We start from the raw sequence: 22,591 nt of genomic DNA on the forward strand, positions 1-22,591 counted from the left end.
GGGAACAAAGTATTGGAAATCAAAGGAAACTTTTCCTTCTTCTTTTGGTGCATCAGCCTCTGTACACTGGCTGGTCACTGCCATTAGAGCTTCTGAAAGTGTAAAACAATCTGCAGTGTGTTTTGCTCCCAGGCATTTCAGCTCATCAGAGCCTGCAGAGTGCTTTTTGCTGTATTCAAGTACATGGAGGGGTAGCACACACAGACAGGGGGATGCAAACCTGGCCTTGCATGTAACTGGAAGCGACTTAAATGTCCTGCTTATAAACCATTTTTTCCACTCGGAGCAAAATGCAATTAGGAGCAGGGAAGGAGACATGAGTAGGGTGACGTGGAGGTAACTTTGGCATCTTGTGTATGTAAAGTTAAATTGTGAGCAGCTTCTTATGAACTGCCAGTAAACAAGCCATGCTCCCTTCATTACAGATAAATACAGGCATTAAACCCCACCTGGGCAAGGGCAGAATCCTGGCTAGGCTGAGCTGGTGTGGCAGCTTTGGTGGTAAGGTCAGGAATTAATTGGTGACCATTTGGGAAGATCTGGTCCCAGAATTGTGGTTTGCCTCCATCTCCTTATCACAGGAGTGCTCTGTGAGGCAGCAGTGAAATCAAGCACCCAAGGGAGCACCCCAGGCTCCCTTCCACGTACTCCTGAATAAAACTGATTTCACACCCCCATGGGGGCATGGTTTGTGTGTGTCACTTCTTCCTCATCCCCTGAGATGACCTCTGATGGCTGGGGGCCTGTTTTATAGCTTTTTCTTTTTCATAAGTGCAAATTATCCTTCAAAATTTGAAGGCCGTGGAGCTACTTCCCAACTCATTACCCAAATGCCACAAGAAATGTGGTAAATGGAGACTTTCTGTGAAACAACCCAAATGAGTTATTTAGGAACTGCAGATGTTCTGGTTGTAAAGAAAAGGTGTGTAGTGAGGGGAAGGGGTTGGATGTTTGCTTTAGAGCTTGTGAAACTGAAAAACTCCTCCTTGTTGAGGCACAGTAACATCCTAAAACCTATCCTGCAGGAAACAGGCAAAGCTAAATCAGCTGCAGATAGAACAGTCTCCTGGAAAGAGCAGCAGATCCTTATCAAAAACACCAAGGCAAAAATGAAAAACTGAGATGGAGAGGGGTGTGGGTCCCAGCCCTGGGGAGCACTGAGCCTGGAGTAAGGTACAACAGTGGGGATTGCAGTGCAGATAGATGGGTGGTAGTTTTCTTTTCCCAGGTGGTGTTCCTTCCTTTGGCCATGCCAGCCAGGTGTTCTTGGTAGGAACACCACTACGTGCAAGAGCTTCCCTCTAGCCTCTGTCTTTCAGGTGAAGTGCTATAAAGGTGAGGCAGGAAGCCATCCTAAGTTAATCCTAAAAAAATTAATTCTGGCTGATCCAGTGGCTCTAATTTTCCCACAAGCTTTTCTGAGGTTCAGGTGTTTTCTGTCCTGGAATAGTTCTGCTTTTTAAGAGTTTCTGGGCAAAGTAGCTGCAGTAGCTCCTCCACAGAGAGGAGTCACTGTGCAGGGAGCCTTGGAGAGCCCTGCCCTGCAAAGGGATACTGATACAACCAGTGTCTGACATCCTTAGTTTCAATAGGGAAAATAAAACCAGAATAAAAGCAGCAGTTTCCTCCCATGCAAGGGATTAGAAGAGGCCTTGAGGTACAGATTGAGACATCAGTTGGCAGCCTTTGGAATCCTGAGCCTCCCCAGCCTCGGGGTGTTGCCAAGGCCTGGCTGCTGCCTCGAGAAGCTGTGAGGTGCAGGAGAGCACTCCAAGGAAGCCTCTGGAAGCGCGTTATGGAGCGTGGAGCTGTCTGACTGGAGCAGTGCAATTGCTACATGAAACAAAGCACCGATAAAAATAGTGTGTTTTCTTGCCATGCTTCATTTCCTTCTGGATAGTCTCAAAATGTCCCTGTTTGATTCTTTTCTTTGTACAACTTCAGTGAGTCATTGTGATCACAGCGCTCTGGCAGCATTTTGAAAAGCTCTGAAATACAGAATATTTCCCTGGAATTGCCAAATGTTTTACATGGAAGCAGCTACATTCTGGGTAGCTTGGACACGGTCTTCCTATTTTTTTAACTCTATATACCTCCTTGCTATGAGAGGTACTCATATATTAAAATAATTGCCCAATGCTTCATGTTTTTTGGAGAAGTAATAGTGTGCTGTGATCACTCCCTTCTCCCTAAAAAGTCTTCCCTCTTCCCCCTGACTGTTCATTTTTAGATAATAAAGGAATCATAGTCCTGCTCTGTACACAGACTATTTAAGACCCAGCATCCCTGTCCTTTTCCCATGTCTCTAAGCATCTTTGGAAAATAAATCCATCACTCTTTGCAGGATACCAAGTGCCCTGTAAGAATCTATTCACTGGAATAGATCATGTACAGGGCGTTATCAGTAATCCCTGGGACGTCTCCTCAAGCAGAGGTGTGAGACACGTCCAGGATGACTTGCCCACATGAATGCAAAGCTCTCCATAGAGTGAAGGCTTTTATCGCCCTGCTAAAGCTGCATGTTATAGCCACTTTGCACACTGAGATGGGGTATGTGCTATAAAAAAGGACTATTGAACTGTGTTTGCTGCCCTGAATTTCTCCCTGAGCACACACATACCTGGCTGGGTTTCCCGAGCTGTAGGTTTGTTTTTAGCTCCGTGGTATCCCTTGATAACCTTCAATACCCCCACCAGCTTTCCTGGTCTGTATCATTGCTTTCCTAATGCAGGACATGTCTGCCTGTGAGGGAGATCTTACACACCAGTTTTGTTTGGTCATTTTTGTGAAACACTTTTGCCTTGGCCCTATATTTTTGCTGTAACGTATAAAAAAATAAAATTTTCCCTTTTGGACAAGGTGCCTGTTGGGAGGAGGATGGTGCAGCTTGTGCCTGCTGCATTTGGATGTGGTGAGGATGCACAGTTTGAGTTTCAGGGGCAGTTGCAGAGCCCTCTATCTATGACAGCTCTGCCATTACCTGTGACGAGGTGCTTAACGTGGGCATCTGGGCTTGACATGCACTGCTGGCAAAGATTAATTGTCCAGACAGATGCTGCTGTCCAGACAAACATCTCGCAGGGACGCAGGCCATATGTTCCTTCAGCACTAATGCTGCCCTGTCTCAGTGCTTGAAGGATACTTTATCTCTGCTATTGGCCAAGGCAGTTAGAGAAGAGCAGAGAAAATGTCCTGACCCTTGGTGTCACCATTGTCTCTGTCTCAGCAGTCACAGCTTCCAGCAGGATCAAAGCTGAGGGCATGTTTTAGGAGCGTTGTCTGGTTTATCTTTTCTGTTTCCAGAACACTTGGTGTTTGGATTTATCTTCATAAAACCTTGGCTGTCTAGATTTTGATTGATAGGTGGTTAATTCATTACATCCATCAGACAGGGGCAAGAGATGGCGGTGGCTAGACATGTCCAGGGTGGCTTGCCCACGGGAATGCCAAGCTTTCCACAGAGTGAAGGGTTTTGTCAGCCCTGCTAAAGCTGCATGTTGTGGCCTCTAGAGCAAAGGACAGATTTACCTTTCCAAAACTTCTATTTCTGCCTGATTTTAAAATTTTAAGCATCATTTTCATGGGTGTTGCAAGACTTTTAGGGGGGTTTTCAGGACATCCTTGATTTTAACAGGCAGTGTCAGTGAGGGACCTCCCAACTCCTGCAGGTGCTGTGCAGAAGGGGTGACCTCGGGCTGGTTGGAGGAAGGGGAGCAGCACAGGGGACCCCACACTGTTGGTGAGGGACAGGACAGGGTTCAGAGGCTTGTGCATCCCCACAGGTCCCTGAACAGATGCTGCTCAGGTCACATTGCTTCTGCCATTTGTCTGTGTTATCAAACCCATCGAGCTGGGTTTGATTTGTGACCCAACCTCCCAGCCTCCATCTCCAGAGGCAGGATGGCAGCGTGGAGAGCAGCCCAGCTTTTCTGTGGGTTTTCCTGAGTCGCTGCTAATTCCTGGCATCCCTTGGGTGAATCAGCCTCCTCCTGATTCATGCAGTGCCTTCCCGACACGTTTGACACCACCATCGTTTCCATGTTCAGTGAGTTATATATTTTTTTAAATGCTCTGTGACACTTTTAAATGAAGCAGGTAGAGAAAGTAGATTTTGGAAAAGCAGGAACATCTGGTGCTTGCATGTTTTGGTCGGCAACTTTGTGAAATTAATACAGTCCTAGAGAAGAAAAATTACACCTTGAAGCTGGAAGTTAATTAGCTCTGACTCTCAGGTGCTGGGGAGCAGGGCTGGGATTGTCACGTCGCTCTGACTGCTGATGGTTTCTCACACCTGGCGTGTTTCCAGGCTGTTCTGCTGGGACAAGTGCAGCAGGAGCAGGCTGTTGAGGTTGCTTCCTTCCCACACCCAAAGAGGCTTTTGTGGTCGTTTAACTGACCAATTAGTTGGCACAGCAAAATGCATAGGAAAACAAGGATCTGGGGTGAATTGTGGTTTTAGGGTCTGAAGCAGATTAGTAGGGGATATTCAGATGGAGCATCTCCTCTTGTTCCTTGGCTAACCTGGCTCTTTCACAGCCACAGCAGAAATCTGAAGATAATGTAACAAGTAGTTGCAAAATCCGAGTAAAGCTTTAAGAAAGAGGGATAAATCAAAATTTTTCTTAAACTTTGTATTTGCATGTTGTTTCTACTTCAGACTGTGCAAGATTAATCCTTTTTTGACCTTTTTACTCAGTTTTTGGCAAGTGGCTTAGGAGATGCAGCCTCCGGTGTACTAAATGTCATCCTGTCTAAAATACTTAACAACACAGCCTGCACTCAGAAAGCAACACCTTGTTACCATGAGCTGTTAAAGACAGGTGAAACCAGCTCTTGTGAGCACTTGCCAAGTGATTTTGCTTCTAATAACTAACCATAATAAATGTCGGAGCAGGTATGAGTTGGATGTGAGAGCAACAAAATTAAACACTTCTGTGTTTAAACATCGTGTTCCTCAAAACTTATTAAACTCGCTTTGTTTGCTGTGGAGTTCATTGGATAAACATACAGAAGGTAATTGTTTTGTTGGGATATGTTTTAAAACTCCAGAGGTATTTTACAGGTCATTAATGCTGCACTGGCTCTGGCTGCTAAGCCCCAAAGCAAGCTGGCTCAGGAGAACATGGATCTCTTCAAAGAGCAGTGGGAGAGGCAGGTCCGTGTGCTGACGGATGCTGTGGATGACATCACTTCCATTGATGACTTCCTGGCTGTATCAGGTAACCCGGCTGCAATCGCAGAAATATCCAGTCTCCTAAGTGAGCTTATTCTTACAAACCCGCGGGTTTGACATGTTCTGGAGTCCTCTTGGGTTTGGAAGGGGTGGTGTTGGTACATCTCACCTGGGAAGTGTCATTCTCTGCTGAGCGAGGTGTGAGACTGCAGCAGATCTGTGCTCAGGGAGAAGGCACTTGATGTCTCAAGATGTGGGGTTGCTGGCTGAACTAATGGTGAATTATCACCTAGCTACTGCAGACAAACCTCAGCAGGAACTCTGGGGGAAATAGAACATATTTATGGCCAAGTAGGAACTAACAAAAAAGATGATCCCTCAGTTCACTTCAGACTCTTTTTATGTAAACAGAACTGAATACAAACCATGGTCATACAAGCTAATTAAAGTAAAACTGTTCATATAGAAAACATGACTGTTTATCCAGGTCAGCTTTAGTAAAGTTTTAACAGTTTTTAAAAGAGATTAGATCATTATAATAGATTAATAATTGCATATGACAAAGCACTTGCCAAGATAATCCATTTTATCAGCATCCTTGATAAAGACCCACTGTTAGCTGCTGTGACCTAAAAATAATGGAGGCATTTTTATTTCCATGTCCTTTAATTCTGCTCTAATCAGAGGATGTGGAGATGTAACCATGTGAATTGTTACTGCAGTAGTGTTCAAAAATCACCACTGCAAACTGGGGGTCTAATTTCCTTGGTGCAAGCAGGTTTGGGCATCTCAGGTGACCTAAAACCTCCCGTTTCACAGGAGGATGTGTGGAGTCAGAAGTATCAGGTGAACATAGAAAATGTAGTTGAGAAATTAAGGTTCTGAATTAAAAGACCATATTTTTTTTTTAATTATTAAAAACAAAAAAAAGACAGAAAACCAAAGCAAAACCAAAAAACCGAACCCAAGTGGTGTTTGTGTGATGAGTCACCTGCATTATCATCCTTGCTGTGCTGTGGTTCCCTGGGTTCTGAATAAAAGCTCTCTTTGCAATGAGTTTGCAGGAACTTTTGAGGCAGTTGAGTGCTCTTTGTCTCGGTGTGCGCTGGGGCAGCAGGAGCTGCAGAGGCACAGCTGTGAGGAGCCTATTTCTGGGGAAATATATTTAGAGGGAGCTGTGTGCTGAGGTTTGAGGCTCCACTTGGAGCTTTCCCACGATTGTACAAAGGTTTTAAAGAGGAAAAGCTGTTAGTCCCTGCAAGCACAGCCTGTGTGGAGCTGCTGGACTGCATCCCACAGGCAGGTGAGGGAGCAGGGCTCCAAAGGGAGCAGGGCACTGGCACTGAGGGATCAGCATCCTTGGGCAGGCCATTCGAGGAGGTGGGAGCTCTGCTTTTGGGGTTGTGGCCTTACTGGAGTGCTCTGGAGAGTTCCAAGGGCTTGGCAATAAGCAGGGAACGTTTCTTTTCTGGGGTGGTGGCAGTCTGGCTCAGGGGAGAGTTCACCACCCAAAATGAAGTCCTGAAAATGTAGTTTGAAGCTACTTCAGATGCTCAAATGCATTCAGTAATTATTTATACGTGCTATGTTATCAAAGAGATGGTAGAAAAATATTAAAGCAATAAATATTGTTTTAAATATTATTTGTTTGAACTTTGATAAATGTTTTCCATATACGTACCACAAGTCCAATTCATCTGCTAAAAGTCTGAACTCCTCTTTGGATAAAATTGTGGCAGATATGATTTATACCAACTGCTGTTTGGGGTTATTAGAATGTTTGTATCAGTTACTAACTGGGATGTAAGCAGAATTTAAAAGAGTCCTTGTGAGTCTACGTGTGTATACATAAATATATGTAAGAACCACCCCACAGTTCTACAGTGTGGTGTGCTGTCCATCATGAAATGAATGCTTCACTCTTCAGCTTATGCTACAGAATGGTATCAGTTATCCACAAGTAAAGACTTGATGAGAGAGATGTTGGGTTTAGATAACAGCAGAACATCACAGAAGAAGGATCCTTCGATGCACAGCGTTTCAGGCTACAGCATTTTAAGAAGGGTATAGCAGAGGGGCCCTGTTGAGTTAGGACAGGGTCTGGGAATGACTCACAGGAGATGAATGGCAGAGGAGCCCTGTAGCCTAAAGATCTTTCCTGTGTGCTCCCAGCCATGAGGGATGAGCAGCTCAGGGAGCTTCAGCATCAGAGGTGCCACTTACTGAACAGCCCTTGACAGATCTTTCTCATTTAAGCTGCTGTTAGTTGTTCTTTCGACCATTATAAACCGCTGGCACCTCCATCCTCTTGTGTGAAATTCACAGCTGTGAGTGTGCTCTGTGTGAAGAACCTCCTTGTTTTTGCAGTGTCACCTCCTTGCTTCATTTGATGCCCCTACTTGTAGTAGAAGATGATTAAGAGGTTTTTTCCCTCCTCTCTCTCTTCATGCAGTTTGTAAATGCACAGAGTTCTGCTTTGTCAGTCATCTGTCTCTTGACTGCACAGTCTTTGCCTATTTCATTATTTCTCATTTCAGAGCTCTCCTGTACCTTCTGTAATTCCTACCCCTCTTATCTGTGCCTTCCCAAAGCACTCAGGGTGTGTTGGTGTGCCTGCTATCTCTGTTCTTTAGAGCAGTTGCTGATAGCACCATGTAATTGTCAAATTCAGTGTTCTGAAATTACCTGGATCTCCTTTGAAATCCTTTTAAAAAAACATTCCATTTGCTGCCTTCTGTTCCTCTGCTGCTGACAGAGGTTTATGGCAGGGATTGCCCATCTCAGTGGAACTGTTCTCCTGAAGAGCCTCCCGATGAACATTGCCGGGGCCCGCTGATTGTCCTTCTCGTTACAAGATGGACACTGTCCTTCCAAGTGCATGAACACTCCAGTGTTTGCTCCATGACCATGTCTGCTGACACTGCTACTCACCCTGGTTCCTGCAGTGCCCTGTGGAACACAGGTTCCAGCATGGAAACTGCTAAGACCTGTCACAGGGGACACAGCAAAGGGGCACAGTTGTGTCTGTGCATCTATGGCTTCATCTCCCGACTGATGCTCTTAGATTTCGATGTCCTGTAGCCCCCAGACTCCTTCACAGACAGTTTGGAAAGGGATTGCTCAGTCCCTTTAATGTGGAGGTGGGTGGAGGTGGAAGGTGTTTGGTGGGGGTGGATTGAGGATTGACAGTCACAGGGGACTTTTTATTCTGTAGCTTTTCACAGTTTAATGTATTTCCTTGTTTGGTCTAAAAATCATTCCTATTGAAAAAATATCTTTTCTCTTACCTTGTTTCCCAACTACACCATTTTCTCTACAGTTGGGTCCAGTTCCCTTCACCACTGCTGTCTTCTGTTGCTATGAGATGTTTCTCCAGTGCAGCAGGAGGAGTTGGTTTTGATGCAGGATGATGTTCTCCCGTCCCCAGAGGTGCTGGTGGTGAACCTGCACATGAGCATTTCCTGGGCTCTGCCACCCCAGCCTCCGCAGATGGCATTTGGTGCCAGCCACTTGTGTCTGTGTGCCTGTAGGACAGATAGCACTGTGTGTATTTACAAGCACACGGCAGGGTGTCAGATCTTATCTGTTACCATCCAGCCGGAGAGTATAACCAGAGTGGATGCACCTGACAGCCCTGCACTTCCCTGGGCCCTCTGCAGGCTGCCCCGTGGGTTATCTTTCTCTAGAAGTGACTTTCTGGCCACTTCGCATCTGCAAAAGACTTTAATGATCAGCAGACGTTTAAATGTTCACCTTCATTTTGTCCGTGCCTTTTATTAAAGTTCGGATAATCCGAAGAGGCTTTTCAATGGTCTGTGGCTTAATTTATTCATTAAGGAATTGAAGCAATAATCAGTCTGTTTTGGCCTGACGCCGAAGCCTGTTCTGTGGGCTGTTGCAGCTCGCAGGACTCTCCTGTTTAAATACCCTCTGTGCTCCTCGCTGAGGCCCCTGTTCACTGCCTGTTCACTGACTTGGCACATCACTAATGAACCTGTGCTTCTCTCTCCCAGGGCCACATCCTGCCCTCAGCTGAACCTGTTCAGGCTGAGTTGCTTCAGAGGGATTTCACAAGTGTCATTTTTGTCCAGGTTACTTACAGAAGTCTCGCAGTATTGCACCTGGCTCTGTTAATTTTATGTAAATCAGGCATAACTTCCCACAGCAATCCTTTCGGGCAGTTCCTCCAAATTCTCTATCAGCCAACTCTATGAGCTTCTTGTCTCTACAAACTCTTGCTAAATGGCTCTTTTACTACCTGCAGAGGGAATAAAAGCTACTTGCAGAGGTTGGCAGTGTAGAATGATTAAGTCAATGGTAAGTAACACTGGAAACTGTTTAAGTGACAGAGCAGAAATGTTTCCAAGTTGGTTTCTTACCAAGCAGCCCAAATGCTGATGTTGGAAGACAATATCAAAGCATTGGTACTGATACATCAAAGAGGTCTCTAATGGCAGTTTGGGAGATCTTTTGGATAGGTTTCCCCATGTGAGGATCCCAGTCTCTTTTGGCATCTTCAGAAATCTCTTAGGGCGTTTTACTCATTTTGGGCTTCTTGAACTTGGTAAATGGGTGAAAATATCTCTATATAAAAAAGAAAAGAATATTGAAAAGTAAATTGCAAACAGAGGTCTTGGCTGTATTTTTTTTTAATGTTTTCTGAAGAGGCAGTGAGTCCTCAGTGGCTGGAATGCCTTCCCCATAATTCACCTCATACATGACGTGTCTCAGATTGGAATGGGGGACTAACAGTGTAAAATATTCTCTGATGGTATGTGTGTGGTTGGTGGAAAACACTGTGGAGGAAGCTAGAAACGTGCACCAGGTGCCCTGGTCTATTAGAGTGTTGAGTGGATTAGGTGTGGTGCTGGGCAGGTGCCTCATCACCCCACAGCTTTGGAATGATGGGGGAGTGGTTTGCAGGTATTTGGACTTGGGCAGTCCAGGGGAGGAATAGAGAAAGAAAACACCAGGGAGAATTCAGCTTTCCTGTTGGTAACACTGAGTACAAACAGGGCCTGTTGGGGGATGGACTGATGACTTTTTGACACCTTCTGTGGAAGGGCAACTGTTTGCTGGTCATAGTGAGCTTAAAAATTAATTCTTGACAGCATCTCCATGGAGGTTTTACAGAGCAGGTCCCAAACTGAGCAGTTGCAACGCTGATAACTGCGACAGAAAAGAAGACATTGCCATCTAAATCCTGCTTCTTTTGCCACCAGAGAATCACATTTTAGAAGATGTGAACAAATGTGTGATTGCTCTCCAAGAAAAGGATGTCGATGGCTTAGACCGCACAGCTGGGGCGATCCGGGGCCGCGCCGCCCGAGTCATTCATGTTGTCACGTCGGAAATGGACAACTACGAGCCCGGAGTCTACACGGAGAAGGTGTTGGAAGCAACCAAGTTACTCTCCAACACAGGTAAGGGGACCTTACTCCCAGGAGTCCTCAATTCGTGGTGTTTGAAAACGTGTGGGCAGCTGAGTACTGATGTACCTGTGAAATCTGTTAAAGGCTCCATTTACTGGAATGAAAATTAGTGGGAGTTACTTGCAGAGCTGTTTCACACTGAGAAGTGTCATTTTGCTGTGTAGATTGGCTTAAAGGTCGGCAGTGCATAGAGTGTCCCTGTGTGTACTCAGTGTAATGGAATGGGCTGGGGAAAGCAAAAACATTGGGAATGAGTCCCAAACAGTGAGTAATGGCTTGAAGGTTGTGCTGGGATTGTATTGGAGTGTTGGACCAGGGTCTGCAGGTGTTCAGGGTCCAGAAGGAACATCACATTGGCTCACCAGAGTAAATCTGGGGTAATGATTAGGGTAAATTTTGTGGAGTATCTTTACAACTTTTAAAAAGCGTTGTAGGTTGTAGTGCCCCACACCTAAACACCACATGGGGGTGTTTCCTCTGAACTAGCTGGTGACATCCACACAGGGTAAGGAAGGATTCTGGTTGCTTCAGTGAGTGCTCTACCACCACTAGATGCTGTTTTTCTTTAATTACTTCGATGAAGAATCAAGGGTGACACTGAAGAAACAGCAAACTGTAACTGGCTCTGGGATGTTCTTCCTGGGCACAATGAGTCACTGAAATGCAGCAGTACAAACTTCCCCCTTCCAGTGCCTTCTTAAACTTGAGCTTCCTGGTGGTAGTATTACTTCCCCCCCCCCCCAAAAATTATGTACATCTACAGGGAACATCAAATAAACGCTTAATAATTTTATTGCATAGTTTCTAAGGGCTTCTCTGGGTGTCTTCTCCTTGTCCACTGGACGGTGTGATAAACTTGTCACTGTCTAAGGGGAAAACACCAAATAGCAGCAATGTAAGGAGAAATGGAAGTGGATTAGGACTTGAGCTCCTGTAACAAGTGTTTGGAATTTAAATGGAACAGCTTGCAGGGACAGTTAAAAGTGAGGCACACGGGAGTGCTCCGGGAGTGCAGCAGGCAGTGGCACTGGGGTGGGGACTGACCTGTTCCGTGTTCTGAGCTCAGTTATGCCGCGGTTCACGGAGCAAGTGGAGGCTGCTGTGGAAGCCCTGAGCTCAGACCCCGCTCAGCCAATGGATGAGAACGAGTTCATCGACGCTTCCCGGCTGGTGTACGACGGGATCCGCGATATCAGGAAAGCCGTGCTGATGATCCGGGTGAGCACACCCTACCTCAACAGCTTCCCGCTTTTCCCCTGCTTCCCCTGCCTGCACTGAATGACAGCCATCCGTATAATTGAGAGCAGACGGCGGAAGATTTTCATTTAGCTCCTATTAACATTCAGTCTTAAAACTGCTAATCACTGCAGAGCACTTGAGCAGTACGTTTGGATTCAAATTCATTACCCAGCTCTGAGCATCGATGATAGCCCGAGTTGTGATGCTAAATACCCTTCACGCATCTTTTGTAATCTCATGGTAATGCCTGGCTCGTTAATGTGCTGAAATCAGTGACCTTTAAGTTAACAGCAGCAAATGAATTTGGAACTATAGATGCTTGTTGGTAGTTGGGAGAGCTTAGAAATAAAACCTAATGGCTCTTTATTAAGTAAATTTTAAGAATTAATGCTGGTTGGTCAAAAGCAAGTTGAGATGAGTTCAGTGTGTAGTTCCTAGAGCGTGTAATTTGTTAATTGGCTAACCTGGGTAAACAGGGGCAGCTCACAGAGACCTTGACTCTTGTGTGGTTACATGGTTCAGGTGCAATGAGTGTGACTTGGAAGCCCTGATTCCTGGCAGGTCAGGCAGCGTTCAGCTGTTGGGAGCAGAAAGACTCCTGCAGTTGGTTGAAGGGATGCAGAAAAGAAAGTTCTGGTTGAAGCTGACTTAAGGGCCTATTTCTTGAATCTTAGTGGGGCAAAAATGGGCAGAAGCCAGACACAGAAAAAACAAATACTGGGAGTTTATTCCTTTTTTTATTCCTTTTCCTTGTACTCCTCCAACTCTGAGAAACTGCCTTCATCTTTCAGAGTGGTATTCATGGCAGATGCAGTTTGGTGATGGGTAAATAAAGGTTGTACAGCCCCAGATGATATATATGATTACAGTAACCATTGCAATAGCGTCTTTCATGTCTGCTGCTTAAAGCAGAGGATCAGATGGCAAAGAAGAAAAGCAGTAACCACATTCGTGCTCTCCGGGGAGATTTTTTCAAACTCACGCTCAGGATTTAGAGACAAGCAGTGCTAGATGAAGATATCAATGCCTTCCTGCTATGCAGACAAACCAATTTGATTCACCCCCTGCTGAAGTCCTTGTTATTCAGGACATGAAGGCCTGGCTGCCAGCTCCACGTGGGCAGTAATTAGCCGAGTTGGCAGTGCCAGGATTCCTGACGTTCCCCTGTGTCCGGCTCCCATATCAGGGTGCCACGGCTTCACTGCAGCTGCCAGCAGCACAGGCAGCTCCCTGGTGACACAGCAGCAACCTGTCAAGAAGTTAAAATGTTGGCATTTGTCATCCAAAGGGTTTATTTTAGGATGAAAGAGCCATCCAGGTGGAGATCCCAGGCCACCACTTGTCCGGGTCCTGGTGTAGCTGAGCTCACCGGGGGTGCGGCTGAGCTCGGTGGGGCCAGGCAACTGATTCAGTGGCACTTGTTCTTTACAGGGGCCACCAGCAAAAGTCACTCAGACACCTCATTTTTGTGTCTGTGCAGTGTATTTTCCAAACTGGAATCTCACTGTATTTGTTTCTATTGAAGAGAAGCTCTTCCCTCCCTCCCTGCGCCCCAAGCAGCCACTCCTCACCACAGAGGAGTCTCTGCCCTTGGTGGCAGGTTGAAAGGCAGAGTTACACTTTGTGTATCCCCAGAGGGAGGAATGGGCAGAGGGAGGAGGCTTGAGACTCACAAACAGTTTGTAAACACACAACAGAACTGTTTCCTTTATGTTTTTTAACGTTTTTTTAAATATTGATACACCGAGCTACTTCTTAGCATATGTTCTGGTGATTTTGTGGATGTACCCTGTTCTCCAAGGCCTGGAGAGGAGATGGTGGCTGGAATACCCAAGGTCTTGGTTATTAGTGTACTCACCTTTGCTTTTTGGCATCTATTTTGAGTATCCATATCTATTTTAGCTGTATCACAATGTACCCATATTGAAAAACAAGTCTGTGAAATTCAGATCACAGGAAAGAAATCTAAAGAACAGGGACTTTATTTGCATCTTATCTGTTAATCACAATTTATTGCATTTATTGGTGAAGTTCTTTGTTAGTCCAGCTCTGCAGAATTGTCACGAAGTGCCACTCTAACAAAGATGTACTATTTTGACAAACATACTGTTTAAACTTGATAAGCTTTATAAAAAGTTTGCCAGCTACAGACTGGCAGTAGCAAAAATAAATCCTAGGCAAGCAGGAACTGGGTCAGATGTGCTCAGCCTACAGCATAAAAGCTGGCCCTTACTAGCTAAAATTTTTCAGCTTTTCCTGGGGGATAAGAATAAATTTTGAGCTATTTTATCTATTGTTAATTTAGTCGGTGCTTTGATTCCTAATTGTGCTAAAGACACCGTCTGTGGTTCTGAAGCAGCCCTTGGAGCTGTGGGTAATTCCAGCTTCAGAATCTCAAGTGAAGCTTTTACATTTCATCGAGTCGCAAAAATGCTGCTCGTTCTGCAGACTTTTTTTCTGTCAGCTGCTGAGTGCATTAGTGTCCTGACAAATCTCAGCTGTTTAGTTACTGCTGTGTAATTCTGGGGATCCCTATGGTGTTTAACATGAGCAGTCAAGCATATATAATCACATGTGTTCACGAGCTGGATACAGTCCCTGTATTTACCTTTTTGTTGAAAACATTGAATAATTCTTACCTTCACTGATTTCCACTCTCTCTGCTTGAAAAACAATATTCTTGTTGATTTTCAGAGCCATGAAATCTATTGGTTGACTCTTACTGAATGCTTTTTCCTCAGACTCCTGAAGAGTTGGATGATTCTGACTTTGAGACCGAGGATTTCGATGTCCGAAGCAGAACCAGCATCCAGACTGAAGATGATCAGCTCATTGCTGGGCAGAGTGCAAGGGTAAGGCAGAAATCTGAGCATTATAAAACTGTGACCTGCCTTCAAGAAACAGTTTGAGTTGCTTTGAAGATCCAGGTTGAATTATTTGGAGGTGGTGATGAAAATACTGGATAAGTGATGTCCTTTGTTTCCAGTATGGTTCTGAAAAGGAGAGGGAGTGAAATGCAACAGTGTTGGTCTGATGGGTGTGGGAAATGTCTGTGTTTTATTTTGGATGTTCTGAAAGCTCAAAATCCTTTTAATACCAACTAATTACTTCATCTTTTGATTTCCACAGACATTGTAGTCGCTGCCTACAGTGCAGGGAGGTACAGGGCAGATGATTCAATTGGATTAATGTTATTTTCAACAGACAGATACTAACTTTATGGGCAACAAATTGTTACAAAAGGTCTTCTCACACACGTGCTGGTGTGTTTGGCCACTGAACAGGACAGGGTTGAGAGGAGCTCAGAAGTGACATCATTTCAGCTAACTGCCTTTGCTATGAATGTTAAAAATGAAAGCATTGGTAGGCAATATGTAGTCATTAATAGGTGAAAACCTGGAATCAGTACATTGAAGGAAAGCCAGGCCTTACCTATTGCTTTTATTTGACGTGTCCCTTCTGGGTCGATAACAATTTACGCTCTTGGGAAGGTGCCACAGCGGATTTTTCGTGGAGGCTCTTTTAGCCAGGCCTTATTTATCAACCCTCTGCCACGGTGGCTTGGGAATTACACTAACTGAGAGTGCTTTTTGTGCTCTCCTTCCTTGGACAAGCCTGTGCCCTCTCCCCCTTTTATTTAAATGCAGACATTGCTCATTTACCTCTTAGCACAGCTGCTGCCAGAGAATTTTTAGTAACAAAGACTCCTGGAGTGCTCCTGGTATTTATGCAGGCCAGGGCACGGAGTCTCATACAGGCTGTAAACCCAGTCTGAGAGATTTTATTCAGGAGTAAGCACATACTCTTTATTTTTACTTACTCTGTCCTCAGTATACATCTTTCAAAACAGTACAACTGGCTTTTTGCAGGGAAGAGACTGGTAATATTTGTTATTATCCTCAATACCCAAGTGGAACTTAATTTTAAAAAGTTAAAATTTTCTATAAAAGACAAGTTTCTCCTCTTCATTTAGTTTTCCTTCAAGGGATGGTAATAAGTGGCAGATTTGTTTGGAGTCTTAACAGTTTTATCTTGCAAATGGCCATATTTTAGTTGTCAGCTTGTCTTTCTGGGCACTCTTTCTCAAGAAAGAGCATAAACTTTGATTCAAAATGGAAGGAAATGGCTCTGTAAAGCCTCTAGTAGAGGATTGCTATAAAAGTTTTATTCCCCATCTACATGACTGAAATTGGTTATTAGTGAAATGTTCCAAAAAGCCTTCTACAAATGGCAGCAGGAGGCAATGTGAGAAAACTCTCTCTTTCAGGCTATCATGGCTCAGCTCCCTCAAGAGCAGAAAGCCAAGATCGCTGAGCAAGTCGCAAGCTTCCAGGAAGAAAAGAGTAAATTGGATGCTGAAGTGTCCAAATGGGATGACAGTGGCAATGACATCATTGTCCTGGCCAAGCAGATGTGCATGATTATGATGGAAATGACAGACTTCACCAGGTGAGGCTTTGTGGTTTGAGCACACTCAGAGCTGGCTGCGCTGCTGGGCGTTCAGTGGAACACGGAGCGAGTACTCCGAGGAGCCTGCTTATAATTGCCTTTAAATGTAGCCCTATTCAAGCCTGCATATTAACTGGGGAGATGCATTACTGTGCACTGACTGGGTGGTAATAACTGTTCAAATTGATCTACAGATACACAGCAGTTATTGACTGTCTTTCTTTCTTTCTTTAGGGTGATTCTTGTCCCAAGGAATATATATATATATTTGCTCAGTTCTTTACAACATTAAATTCTAAGGGCTTCTCAATATTGCTGTACTGCAGAAATAGTTCCTAGCACAGTTATTTGCAGAAGAAAGAGAGGTTTTTTGATGCCTTTCGAAATTAATTTACCAGATTTTATACAACACTATTTTTTAAATTTGATGTTCCATTCCATAAAAATTGCAAATCTGGCTTCTAAAATGTTATCTCTTATCATCATTGGGTTGCTTAAAGCAGTAAAATTTAAGATGTTTTTATTCTTAGATTTAAACTAAATGTGGGGAGGAGCTGGAAGAGGGTAACTGTCCTGAAACCAAAGGTGCTGTAATGGTTGCACCTGCCTGTTTCTGTCCAACCTTTTTGCTGCAGTTTGGTGAGGAGTCACCTCCAGCACTGCATGGAACAGAGTGAGAATAAGCGATGTAGAGTTCACTGGTCTGGTTCCCTGGTGCTGGAAGGTAACCTCTGTCCTGTTTTGCAGAGGTAAAGGTCCCCTGAAAAACACGTCAGATGTGATTAGTGCAGCCAAGAAGATCGCAGAGGCTGGGTCAAGGATGGACAAGCTGGGCCGGACCATTGCCGACCATGTAAGTCACAACCCATTCCCGTAAGCCTCCAGCACAGATGAGCAACAGCAGATCTTTTAGTGCTGCAGACATGATGAGCAGAGAGAACGAGTTTAGTCTGGGGGGTTTTTAACTGATTTTCCAGATTTGCTGCTGGAAAATTCCAGCCTTTCCTCTCCAGCTGCTCTGCTGCCACCCTGAGCAGTGTAGGTGGCTGAGGTTGCCCAGCAGTGACAGAGCAGCTCCTTGGCTGAAATCAGGCCCCTGCCATTTTAGGGGAGCAATGTGCCAGCACTGCCTCAGGTCACACAGCCCAGGCCAGGCTCTGGGGCTGGGCAGGACTGGGACTGGACTCTGTCACGCTTGGAACGTGGCCAGTGCTTCCCAAAGCAATGTCAGCACTGCCTGGGCAACTCCCTCCGAATTGCACCTGGCCTCTTGCACAACCTTGAATATTATTTTTGAGGCAGCTTTTTAATATTAACAATTTTCAGATGCCCCACAGCCTGAGTGGTGATGTCAGAGCTCTCTGGTGTTGTTTTCACAGTCAGAGATGATGAAGACTTGGAGCAAGGCCTGCAGTGACCCAAGTGTGGCTGTGCTCTCCCAGTATTTAAAAGGAATTTTTACAGGATGGAATGAGCATGGCCAGCTCAGGGGGTTTATGCAATGCCCATCCTGAGTCACTTAAAAAATGGGTTGGGCCAAGCCAAAGCACCTCTGGTCTTAGCCCACACCCAAACTGCAGAGAAACATCAGCATTAGTAATAATATTCCACCTTCAGGAGTGACTCTGAAATGCAGGGAGGTTAACTCTGAGATCATGGACTTCTGTTTTGTCCAGCTGTCCCTTGCTTTACCATCCTTCCCTGGGTGGAAATTTGTAATGCAAGGTTTTAACCGAACCCGTGTCACACGGGAAGTGAATCATTGCAGTGCAGATCCCTCTTTTAATGTTGCATCCAGAGGTGCTTGTCTACACCCTGATGTATTAATGATGCAGGAAGAAATGTTCAATGGGGAGATAAATTTGAAAAGTGTTTCTTTAAATGGGTCTCCTTGCTATAGCATTTTGAAAGCCGTGTTTCTGGGAGAAGCAGGTGTGCAGCTGATGTAGGCAAATGAAGCAAGGAGCAGTTTGTGTTAGAGATCTCAAGGGATCTTGTGCTGAAGGTTTACAATGCTTTTTTTTTTTTTTTTTAAATTCACATGTTTTATGCAAACTTGGTGTATGGCGTTCTGCACGAAGCCATTTCAAAATATAAAAGAAAACTAAATGGCTCCTTTTAGTAGCAGTAAGGTCCTTAAAAATGTAAAAGATTAAGCACATGTTTGAAGATAAATACGAGCAGCACTGTACAGTTAGTCATTTTGACAAGAATATAGCTTTTTCCCCAACTCCATACTCTACTAATACTTCCAGCTTGCATATTTCATTAGATCTGCTTACATTCTCTTTGGAAACATGTTAATGTGGAGTGGTGTGACAGTTTCAGAGCACAGAGCACTGTGCCTAATCCTGGGAGCAGAGGATGGGTTTTGTGTCCTGTGTGCTGGGTGACACCAGTGACTCATGACCCCATGTGTCACCGTGGCAGGAGCTCCCAGCTCCTGCTGTTGGGCACTTCCACAGCACATTTGCTTTGAAACCATAAAAGCTGTTACCCAGGGTGTTTCACATCTGTTGGGAAACGTCTCACCATCAGCCCCAGGTTTTCCCCATGGTGTTCCATCTCTCAGCGGAGGTTGCTTGTTGGGAATGGGGGATTACAGAGCAGTTATGAGCCCAGAAATGACAATGCTTTGCTGCAAGACAAGGATTCTTTGTATGATTTATTTTTCCAGTGTTGAAATACCTACGAAGCCAAAGCCAAATTCTGTCATTTTTTTTCTTTGGTAGTGTGGGGAGGCTGAGGTTGCATCAGTTCAGATCATCCAGGGGAAAGGAGCTGGGGGTGAGGGTAGGGGTTGCCCCACTACGCAGTAAAAGGCTCCAGCAGCCTCTTGCTGGGGTGACTGGTTCCTGGCTGCAGGGGCTGGTGTGGGGAGATGCCCAGGGCACAGGCTGGTGGCAGCTGCTGGCACATCACCAGTGCCCATCCTGCCAGGGATCTGCCTCCCCAAAACATCTACTGACAGCTCCTCCCAGGCCCAGCTGGCACTCAGGGCAGGGGGGCATTTGGTGGGAATTCCTGATGCATTCATTCCCCAAACTGGAGATGCAGTGGGAGGAGGAAACACCTCTTGTTGCTGGCACAGCTGCAGACACCTGGGGAGGGGATTGTGTGCTTGTGTCCAGCAGCACTCACCAAGAGCTATTCTGTCTTCCCCTGTGTCGTGGTTTTGCCCCCCAGCCCATCCCTGGGGCTGAGGATGGTTTTGTCCAGGTGATTTCCGGACAAAAAACCAATCAAAAAGTTCAGTGATGCCTTTGCTAATTACATCTTTAAGAAAACGGAAGAGAAGGTTGTGGCGCAGTTGAAAATTAGGAGCAGCAGCCATGTAGGAGAGAAGGTAGCGGGCCCGAGGAGGGCCAAGACCCCCTCCTCCCCGGCTTGGGCTGGGGGGGGCAAGTGCAGTACTGAAACCTCCCTTCTCTCTTGTGAGAGAGTAAAGAAAAAAAAAAAGGTTTAAAAGACGAACTGCTTAGACGAGAAACCGCTGTAGAAGAATTCCAGCCATGAGATAACAAGACTTTCAAGGTCGAAGCTAGCAGCACAGGAAAGAGAAGAAAAGTTCGAAGGGGGGAGAACTGCTTTTTCTCCCTTTTGCTCTCCCTCCCTTCAGCAGGGTAAAAACTGAAAAATAACACCCTGCCACCTGTAGAAATTTGTTGGGGTGAAGAGACCCCCATGCGGCTCACAGAGGAATTTGTGAATGCACCAGAGATTTGTGACTTTAACAGAAAGAGAAAAGCCTTATGCTGGAGTAAAAGCGGCTCAGATGAGGCAGAGTCCTGTTAAAGACTTTGTGACCCTCGAAGGGATCGATGCTTATGCTGGAGCGAGACGGCTCAGATAAGCTTGGGATCTCAGTGAGAGATCCATGCTGCTGCTGTTGAAGATTTATGACCCTGACGGGTATTAGAACCTACGCTGGAATACAAAACGGTTCAGGTAGGGATGTTGGGATCCATGTGTGGGATCCGTGCTGCTGGTGCTAGAAAGAACCTACGCTGGAGCAGAAAATGGCTCAGGTGGGATATTGGGATCCGAGTAAGGGATCCAGACTAGACCCATGCCGAGAAGTCAATCAAGGACTGTTCTCCCATGGGGAGGGACCTCCATAGGGAAACAGGGGTGAACTCTTAAACCATTATCCCCTGTAACCCTGTGGAAGAAGATCCATAGTAAGCAAGTGTCCCCTTGCAAGCCTATGGAAGGAGACCCTTCAGGACCTGGGTAACCCTCAGCCTTCGGTTTTAACCCAGGAGGGGGGTAGGCCCAGCCCTGGAGGCCAACACAGAATAAGAGAGAGATAAAAAAAAGTTCCAACTTCGACGAAAGTGCTGCAGAGTTACTGGAGAGAGAGAGAGCTGGAATTCTGAGAACAGAAAAAGACTGCTTCTCCTCCTTGGACTGATATAAAGGGAGGTGGGGGGAGAAATATCTTTTGTAAATACATAATACCTTTTACTTAAGTAGATATAATTCTTTAATTTTAGTTTGTTAATAATAAATACTCATACTTTTTTTTTTCAGTTCAGTCTCTTTTTGTCTGCATAAACCTTCTCTCAACTAATAGTAATTGTATGTGGGGGTATAAAAATAAATTGAGCCAGGGCAAAACCACGACACCCTGCACCTTTTCTGTGCAAAAAGGAGGGGGAAAAAAGTGATTCTGCTTCTCTGCAGGCTCAGCTGGGGCAGTAGGAAGTGAATGTAGGTGTTTGTTCTGTCCAGGATGGACCCTGGATTTGACTTGGAGCAGCCAGTTTTGCCTGCAGCCACCACTGAGTGTGTGGCAGCATCTCAGTTTGGGGGGTTTGGGAAGGTGGGGGTGACCCCAACACACGTTTGTTTCCATCTCCACTGCAGGGCCGTGCTGTGGAATCCTCCCAGGCCAGCTCTGCAGACAGGGGTTTGTGTCTGTGCCTGCTGGAGGTTAATACAATAATGTAATCTTTCCTGATCAGTGTTGAAATTATTGCCTTTTGGGTTTTTTGTTTTTTATCTGAGTGCTCCTGCCTGGGAAAGGACAGGGCTCATACAGGCACCCGCAGTGCCTTTTGTTGATGCTCTTTTTTATCCTGTGTTGCATCTCTATTTAAACATCATCTGTCTTTGAACTGAGTCCTCTATTCTGCCTGCAGAAATAGCAGGCACAGGAGAGGTTGTGGTTTTCCAACTGACATCATATTGATATACACAACCCAGTGATGATTCCCATTCCACTGCTTCCCCCACCAGTGTTGTGCTGCCTTCAGAACTTGCTGCCTTGACAGTGTCTTTCCTTAAACAGTTTCTGTATCCCCATGAAGTAGCTGGCATCGTTGAGCCACCCCTCTGATGTGCTGTGTTTGTGCATTTGTCAACCCTCCCCCCCTCCACCTCTGTGCTGCTCCCTCGCTGTGTTAGCTGAGCTCTTTGGGAGATGGAGAGTGGTTTCCAAAATGGTAATTGGAGCTTTTCGGTGGCTCTTTGGCCAGTGCTATTTGTGGGCTTTCTCTAAAACATCTTGTACTGCTGGCTAATATTGATTAGCTTAAAAAATTACCCTGCAAGCTTTGCTGCTTCATTAGGCAGGGTTTCACTGCCCTGATGGAAGCAGTGTGCCCACGTTGAGAGCTGCAGTGACTTTGGGTGTTCCATCACCTTCCTTGGCACTAAGAAAGTGGTTTCTGTTATTTGATGAGGTCGGATGCCCAAAAAGCCACTCAGATCTCCACAGCTTGATGTGCTTGTCCCAGCTTGCCACCAGTGCCCTGTGTGAGTTCTGTCTCCCACACCCAGTGCTGGGTTATCTCTGCTGTGCCCAGAGACCACTTTGGCTTAGAAAACCCACTTGTCCTGTCCCTGGAAAAGCACATGTATGTATGCATATATGGATTAGCTACAGTCCCCTTCATTTCAGAGTTAAATGTCTGTTCTGACTGTTGTGGGAAGCAAATGCTTCATGTGACCATGACCCCTGTTTGCACACCTGTGCCTGGGCAACACAACTTCAGTTCTAGTTCAGTTGCTTGGGTGCCTTTTTATACAGGGAAACATCAGTTCCTGCCTCCCTCTCATAGCTAAGGAAAGAAGGCCTGGGCTCAGCCCCTGCTGCTGACACCCAGGAGGGGATTTTTACCTTGGCCTGGAAGGGGAGGAGAGGCTGTGTGACCATCAGCAATAAAACTCAGCTTGAGTGAATGAACTGGTGCCACGTTTGAGATTAATCCTCCAATGATGCCATGTCCATTATGAGTCTTTGCTGGATGGTCTGTTGCACAGGATCAGGGTCCTGGGAGAAATGGGATTTTGA

The 22,591-nt window shown here is 45.5% G+C and overlaps 1 protein-coding gene across 3 annotated transcripts in view; it reads left to right on the forward strand.

The window, feature by feature from the left end:
• CTNNA1 (catenin alpha 1) overlaps positions 1–22,591 on the forward strand; it is a 119,997-nt gene that overhangs the window by 91,623 nt on the left and 5,783 nt on the right. For all 3 annotated transcript variants that reach the window (XM_050312319.1, XM_050312320.1, XM_050312321.1), the window contains 6 exons: positions 5,063–5,219; positions 10,396–10,596; positions 11,672–11,823; positions 14,586–14,696; positions 16,112–16,293; positions 17,041–17,146. In XM_050312319.1, the coding sequence (XP_050168276.1) occupies positions 5,063–5,219; positions 10,396–10,596; positions 11,672–11,823; positions 14,586–14,696; positions 16,112–16,293; positions 17,041–17,146 (909 nt within the window). The remainder of the gene's footprint in view (positions 1–5,062; positions 5,220–10,395; positions 10,597–11,671; positions 11,824–14,585; positions 14,697–16,111; positions 16,294–17,040; positions 17,147–22,591) is intronic.

Source organism: Myiozetetes cayanensis, unplaced genomic scaffold (assembly GCF_022539395.1).
Source record: "Myiozetetes cayanensis isolate MyiCay16 unplaced genomic scaffold, myiCay2020 scf17, whole genome shotgun sequence".
Classification (NCBI taxonomy): domain Eukaryota; kingdom Metazoa; phylum Chordata; class Aves; order Passeriformes; family Tyrannidae; genus Myiozetetes; species Myiozetetes cayanensis.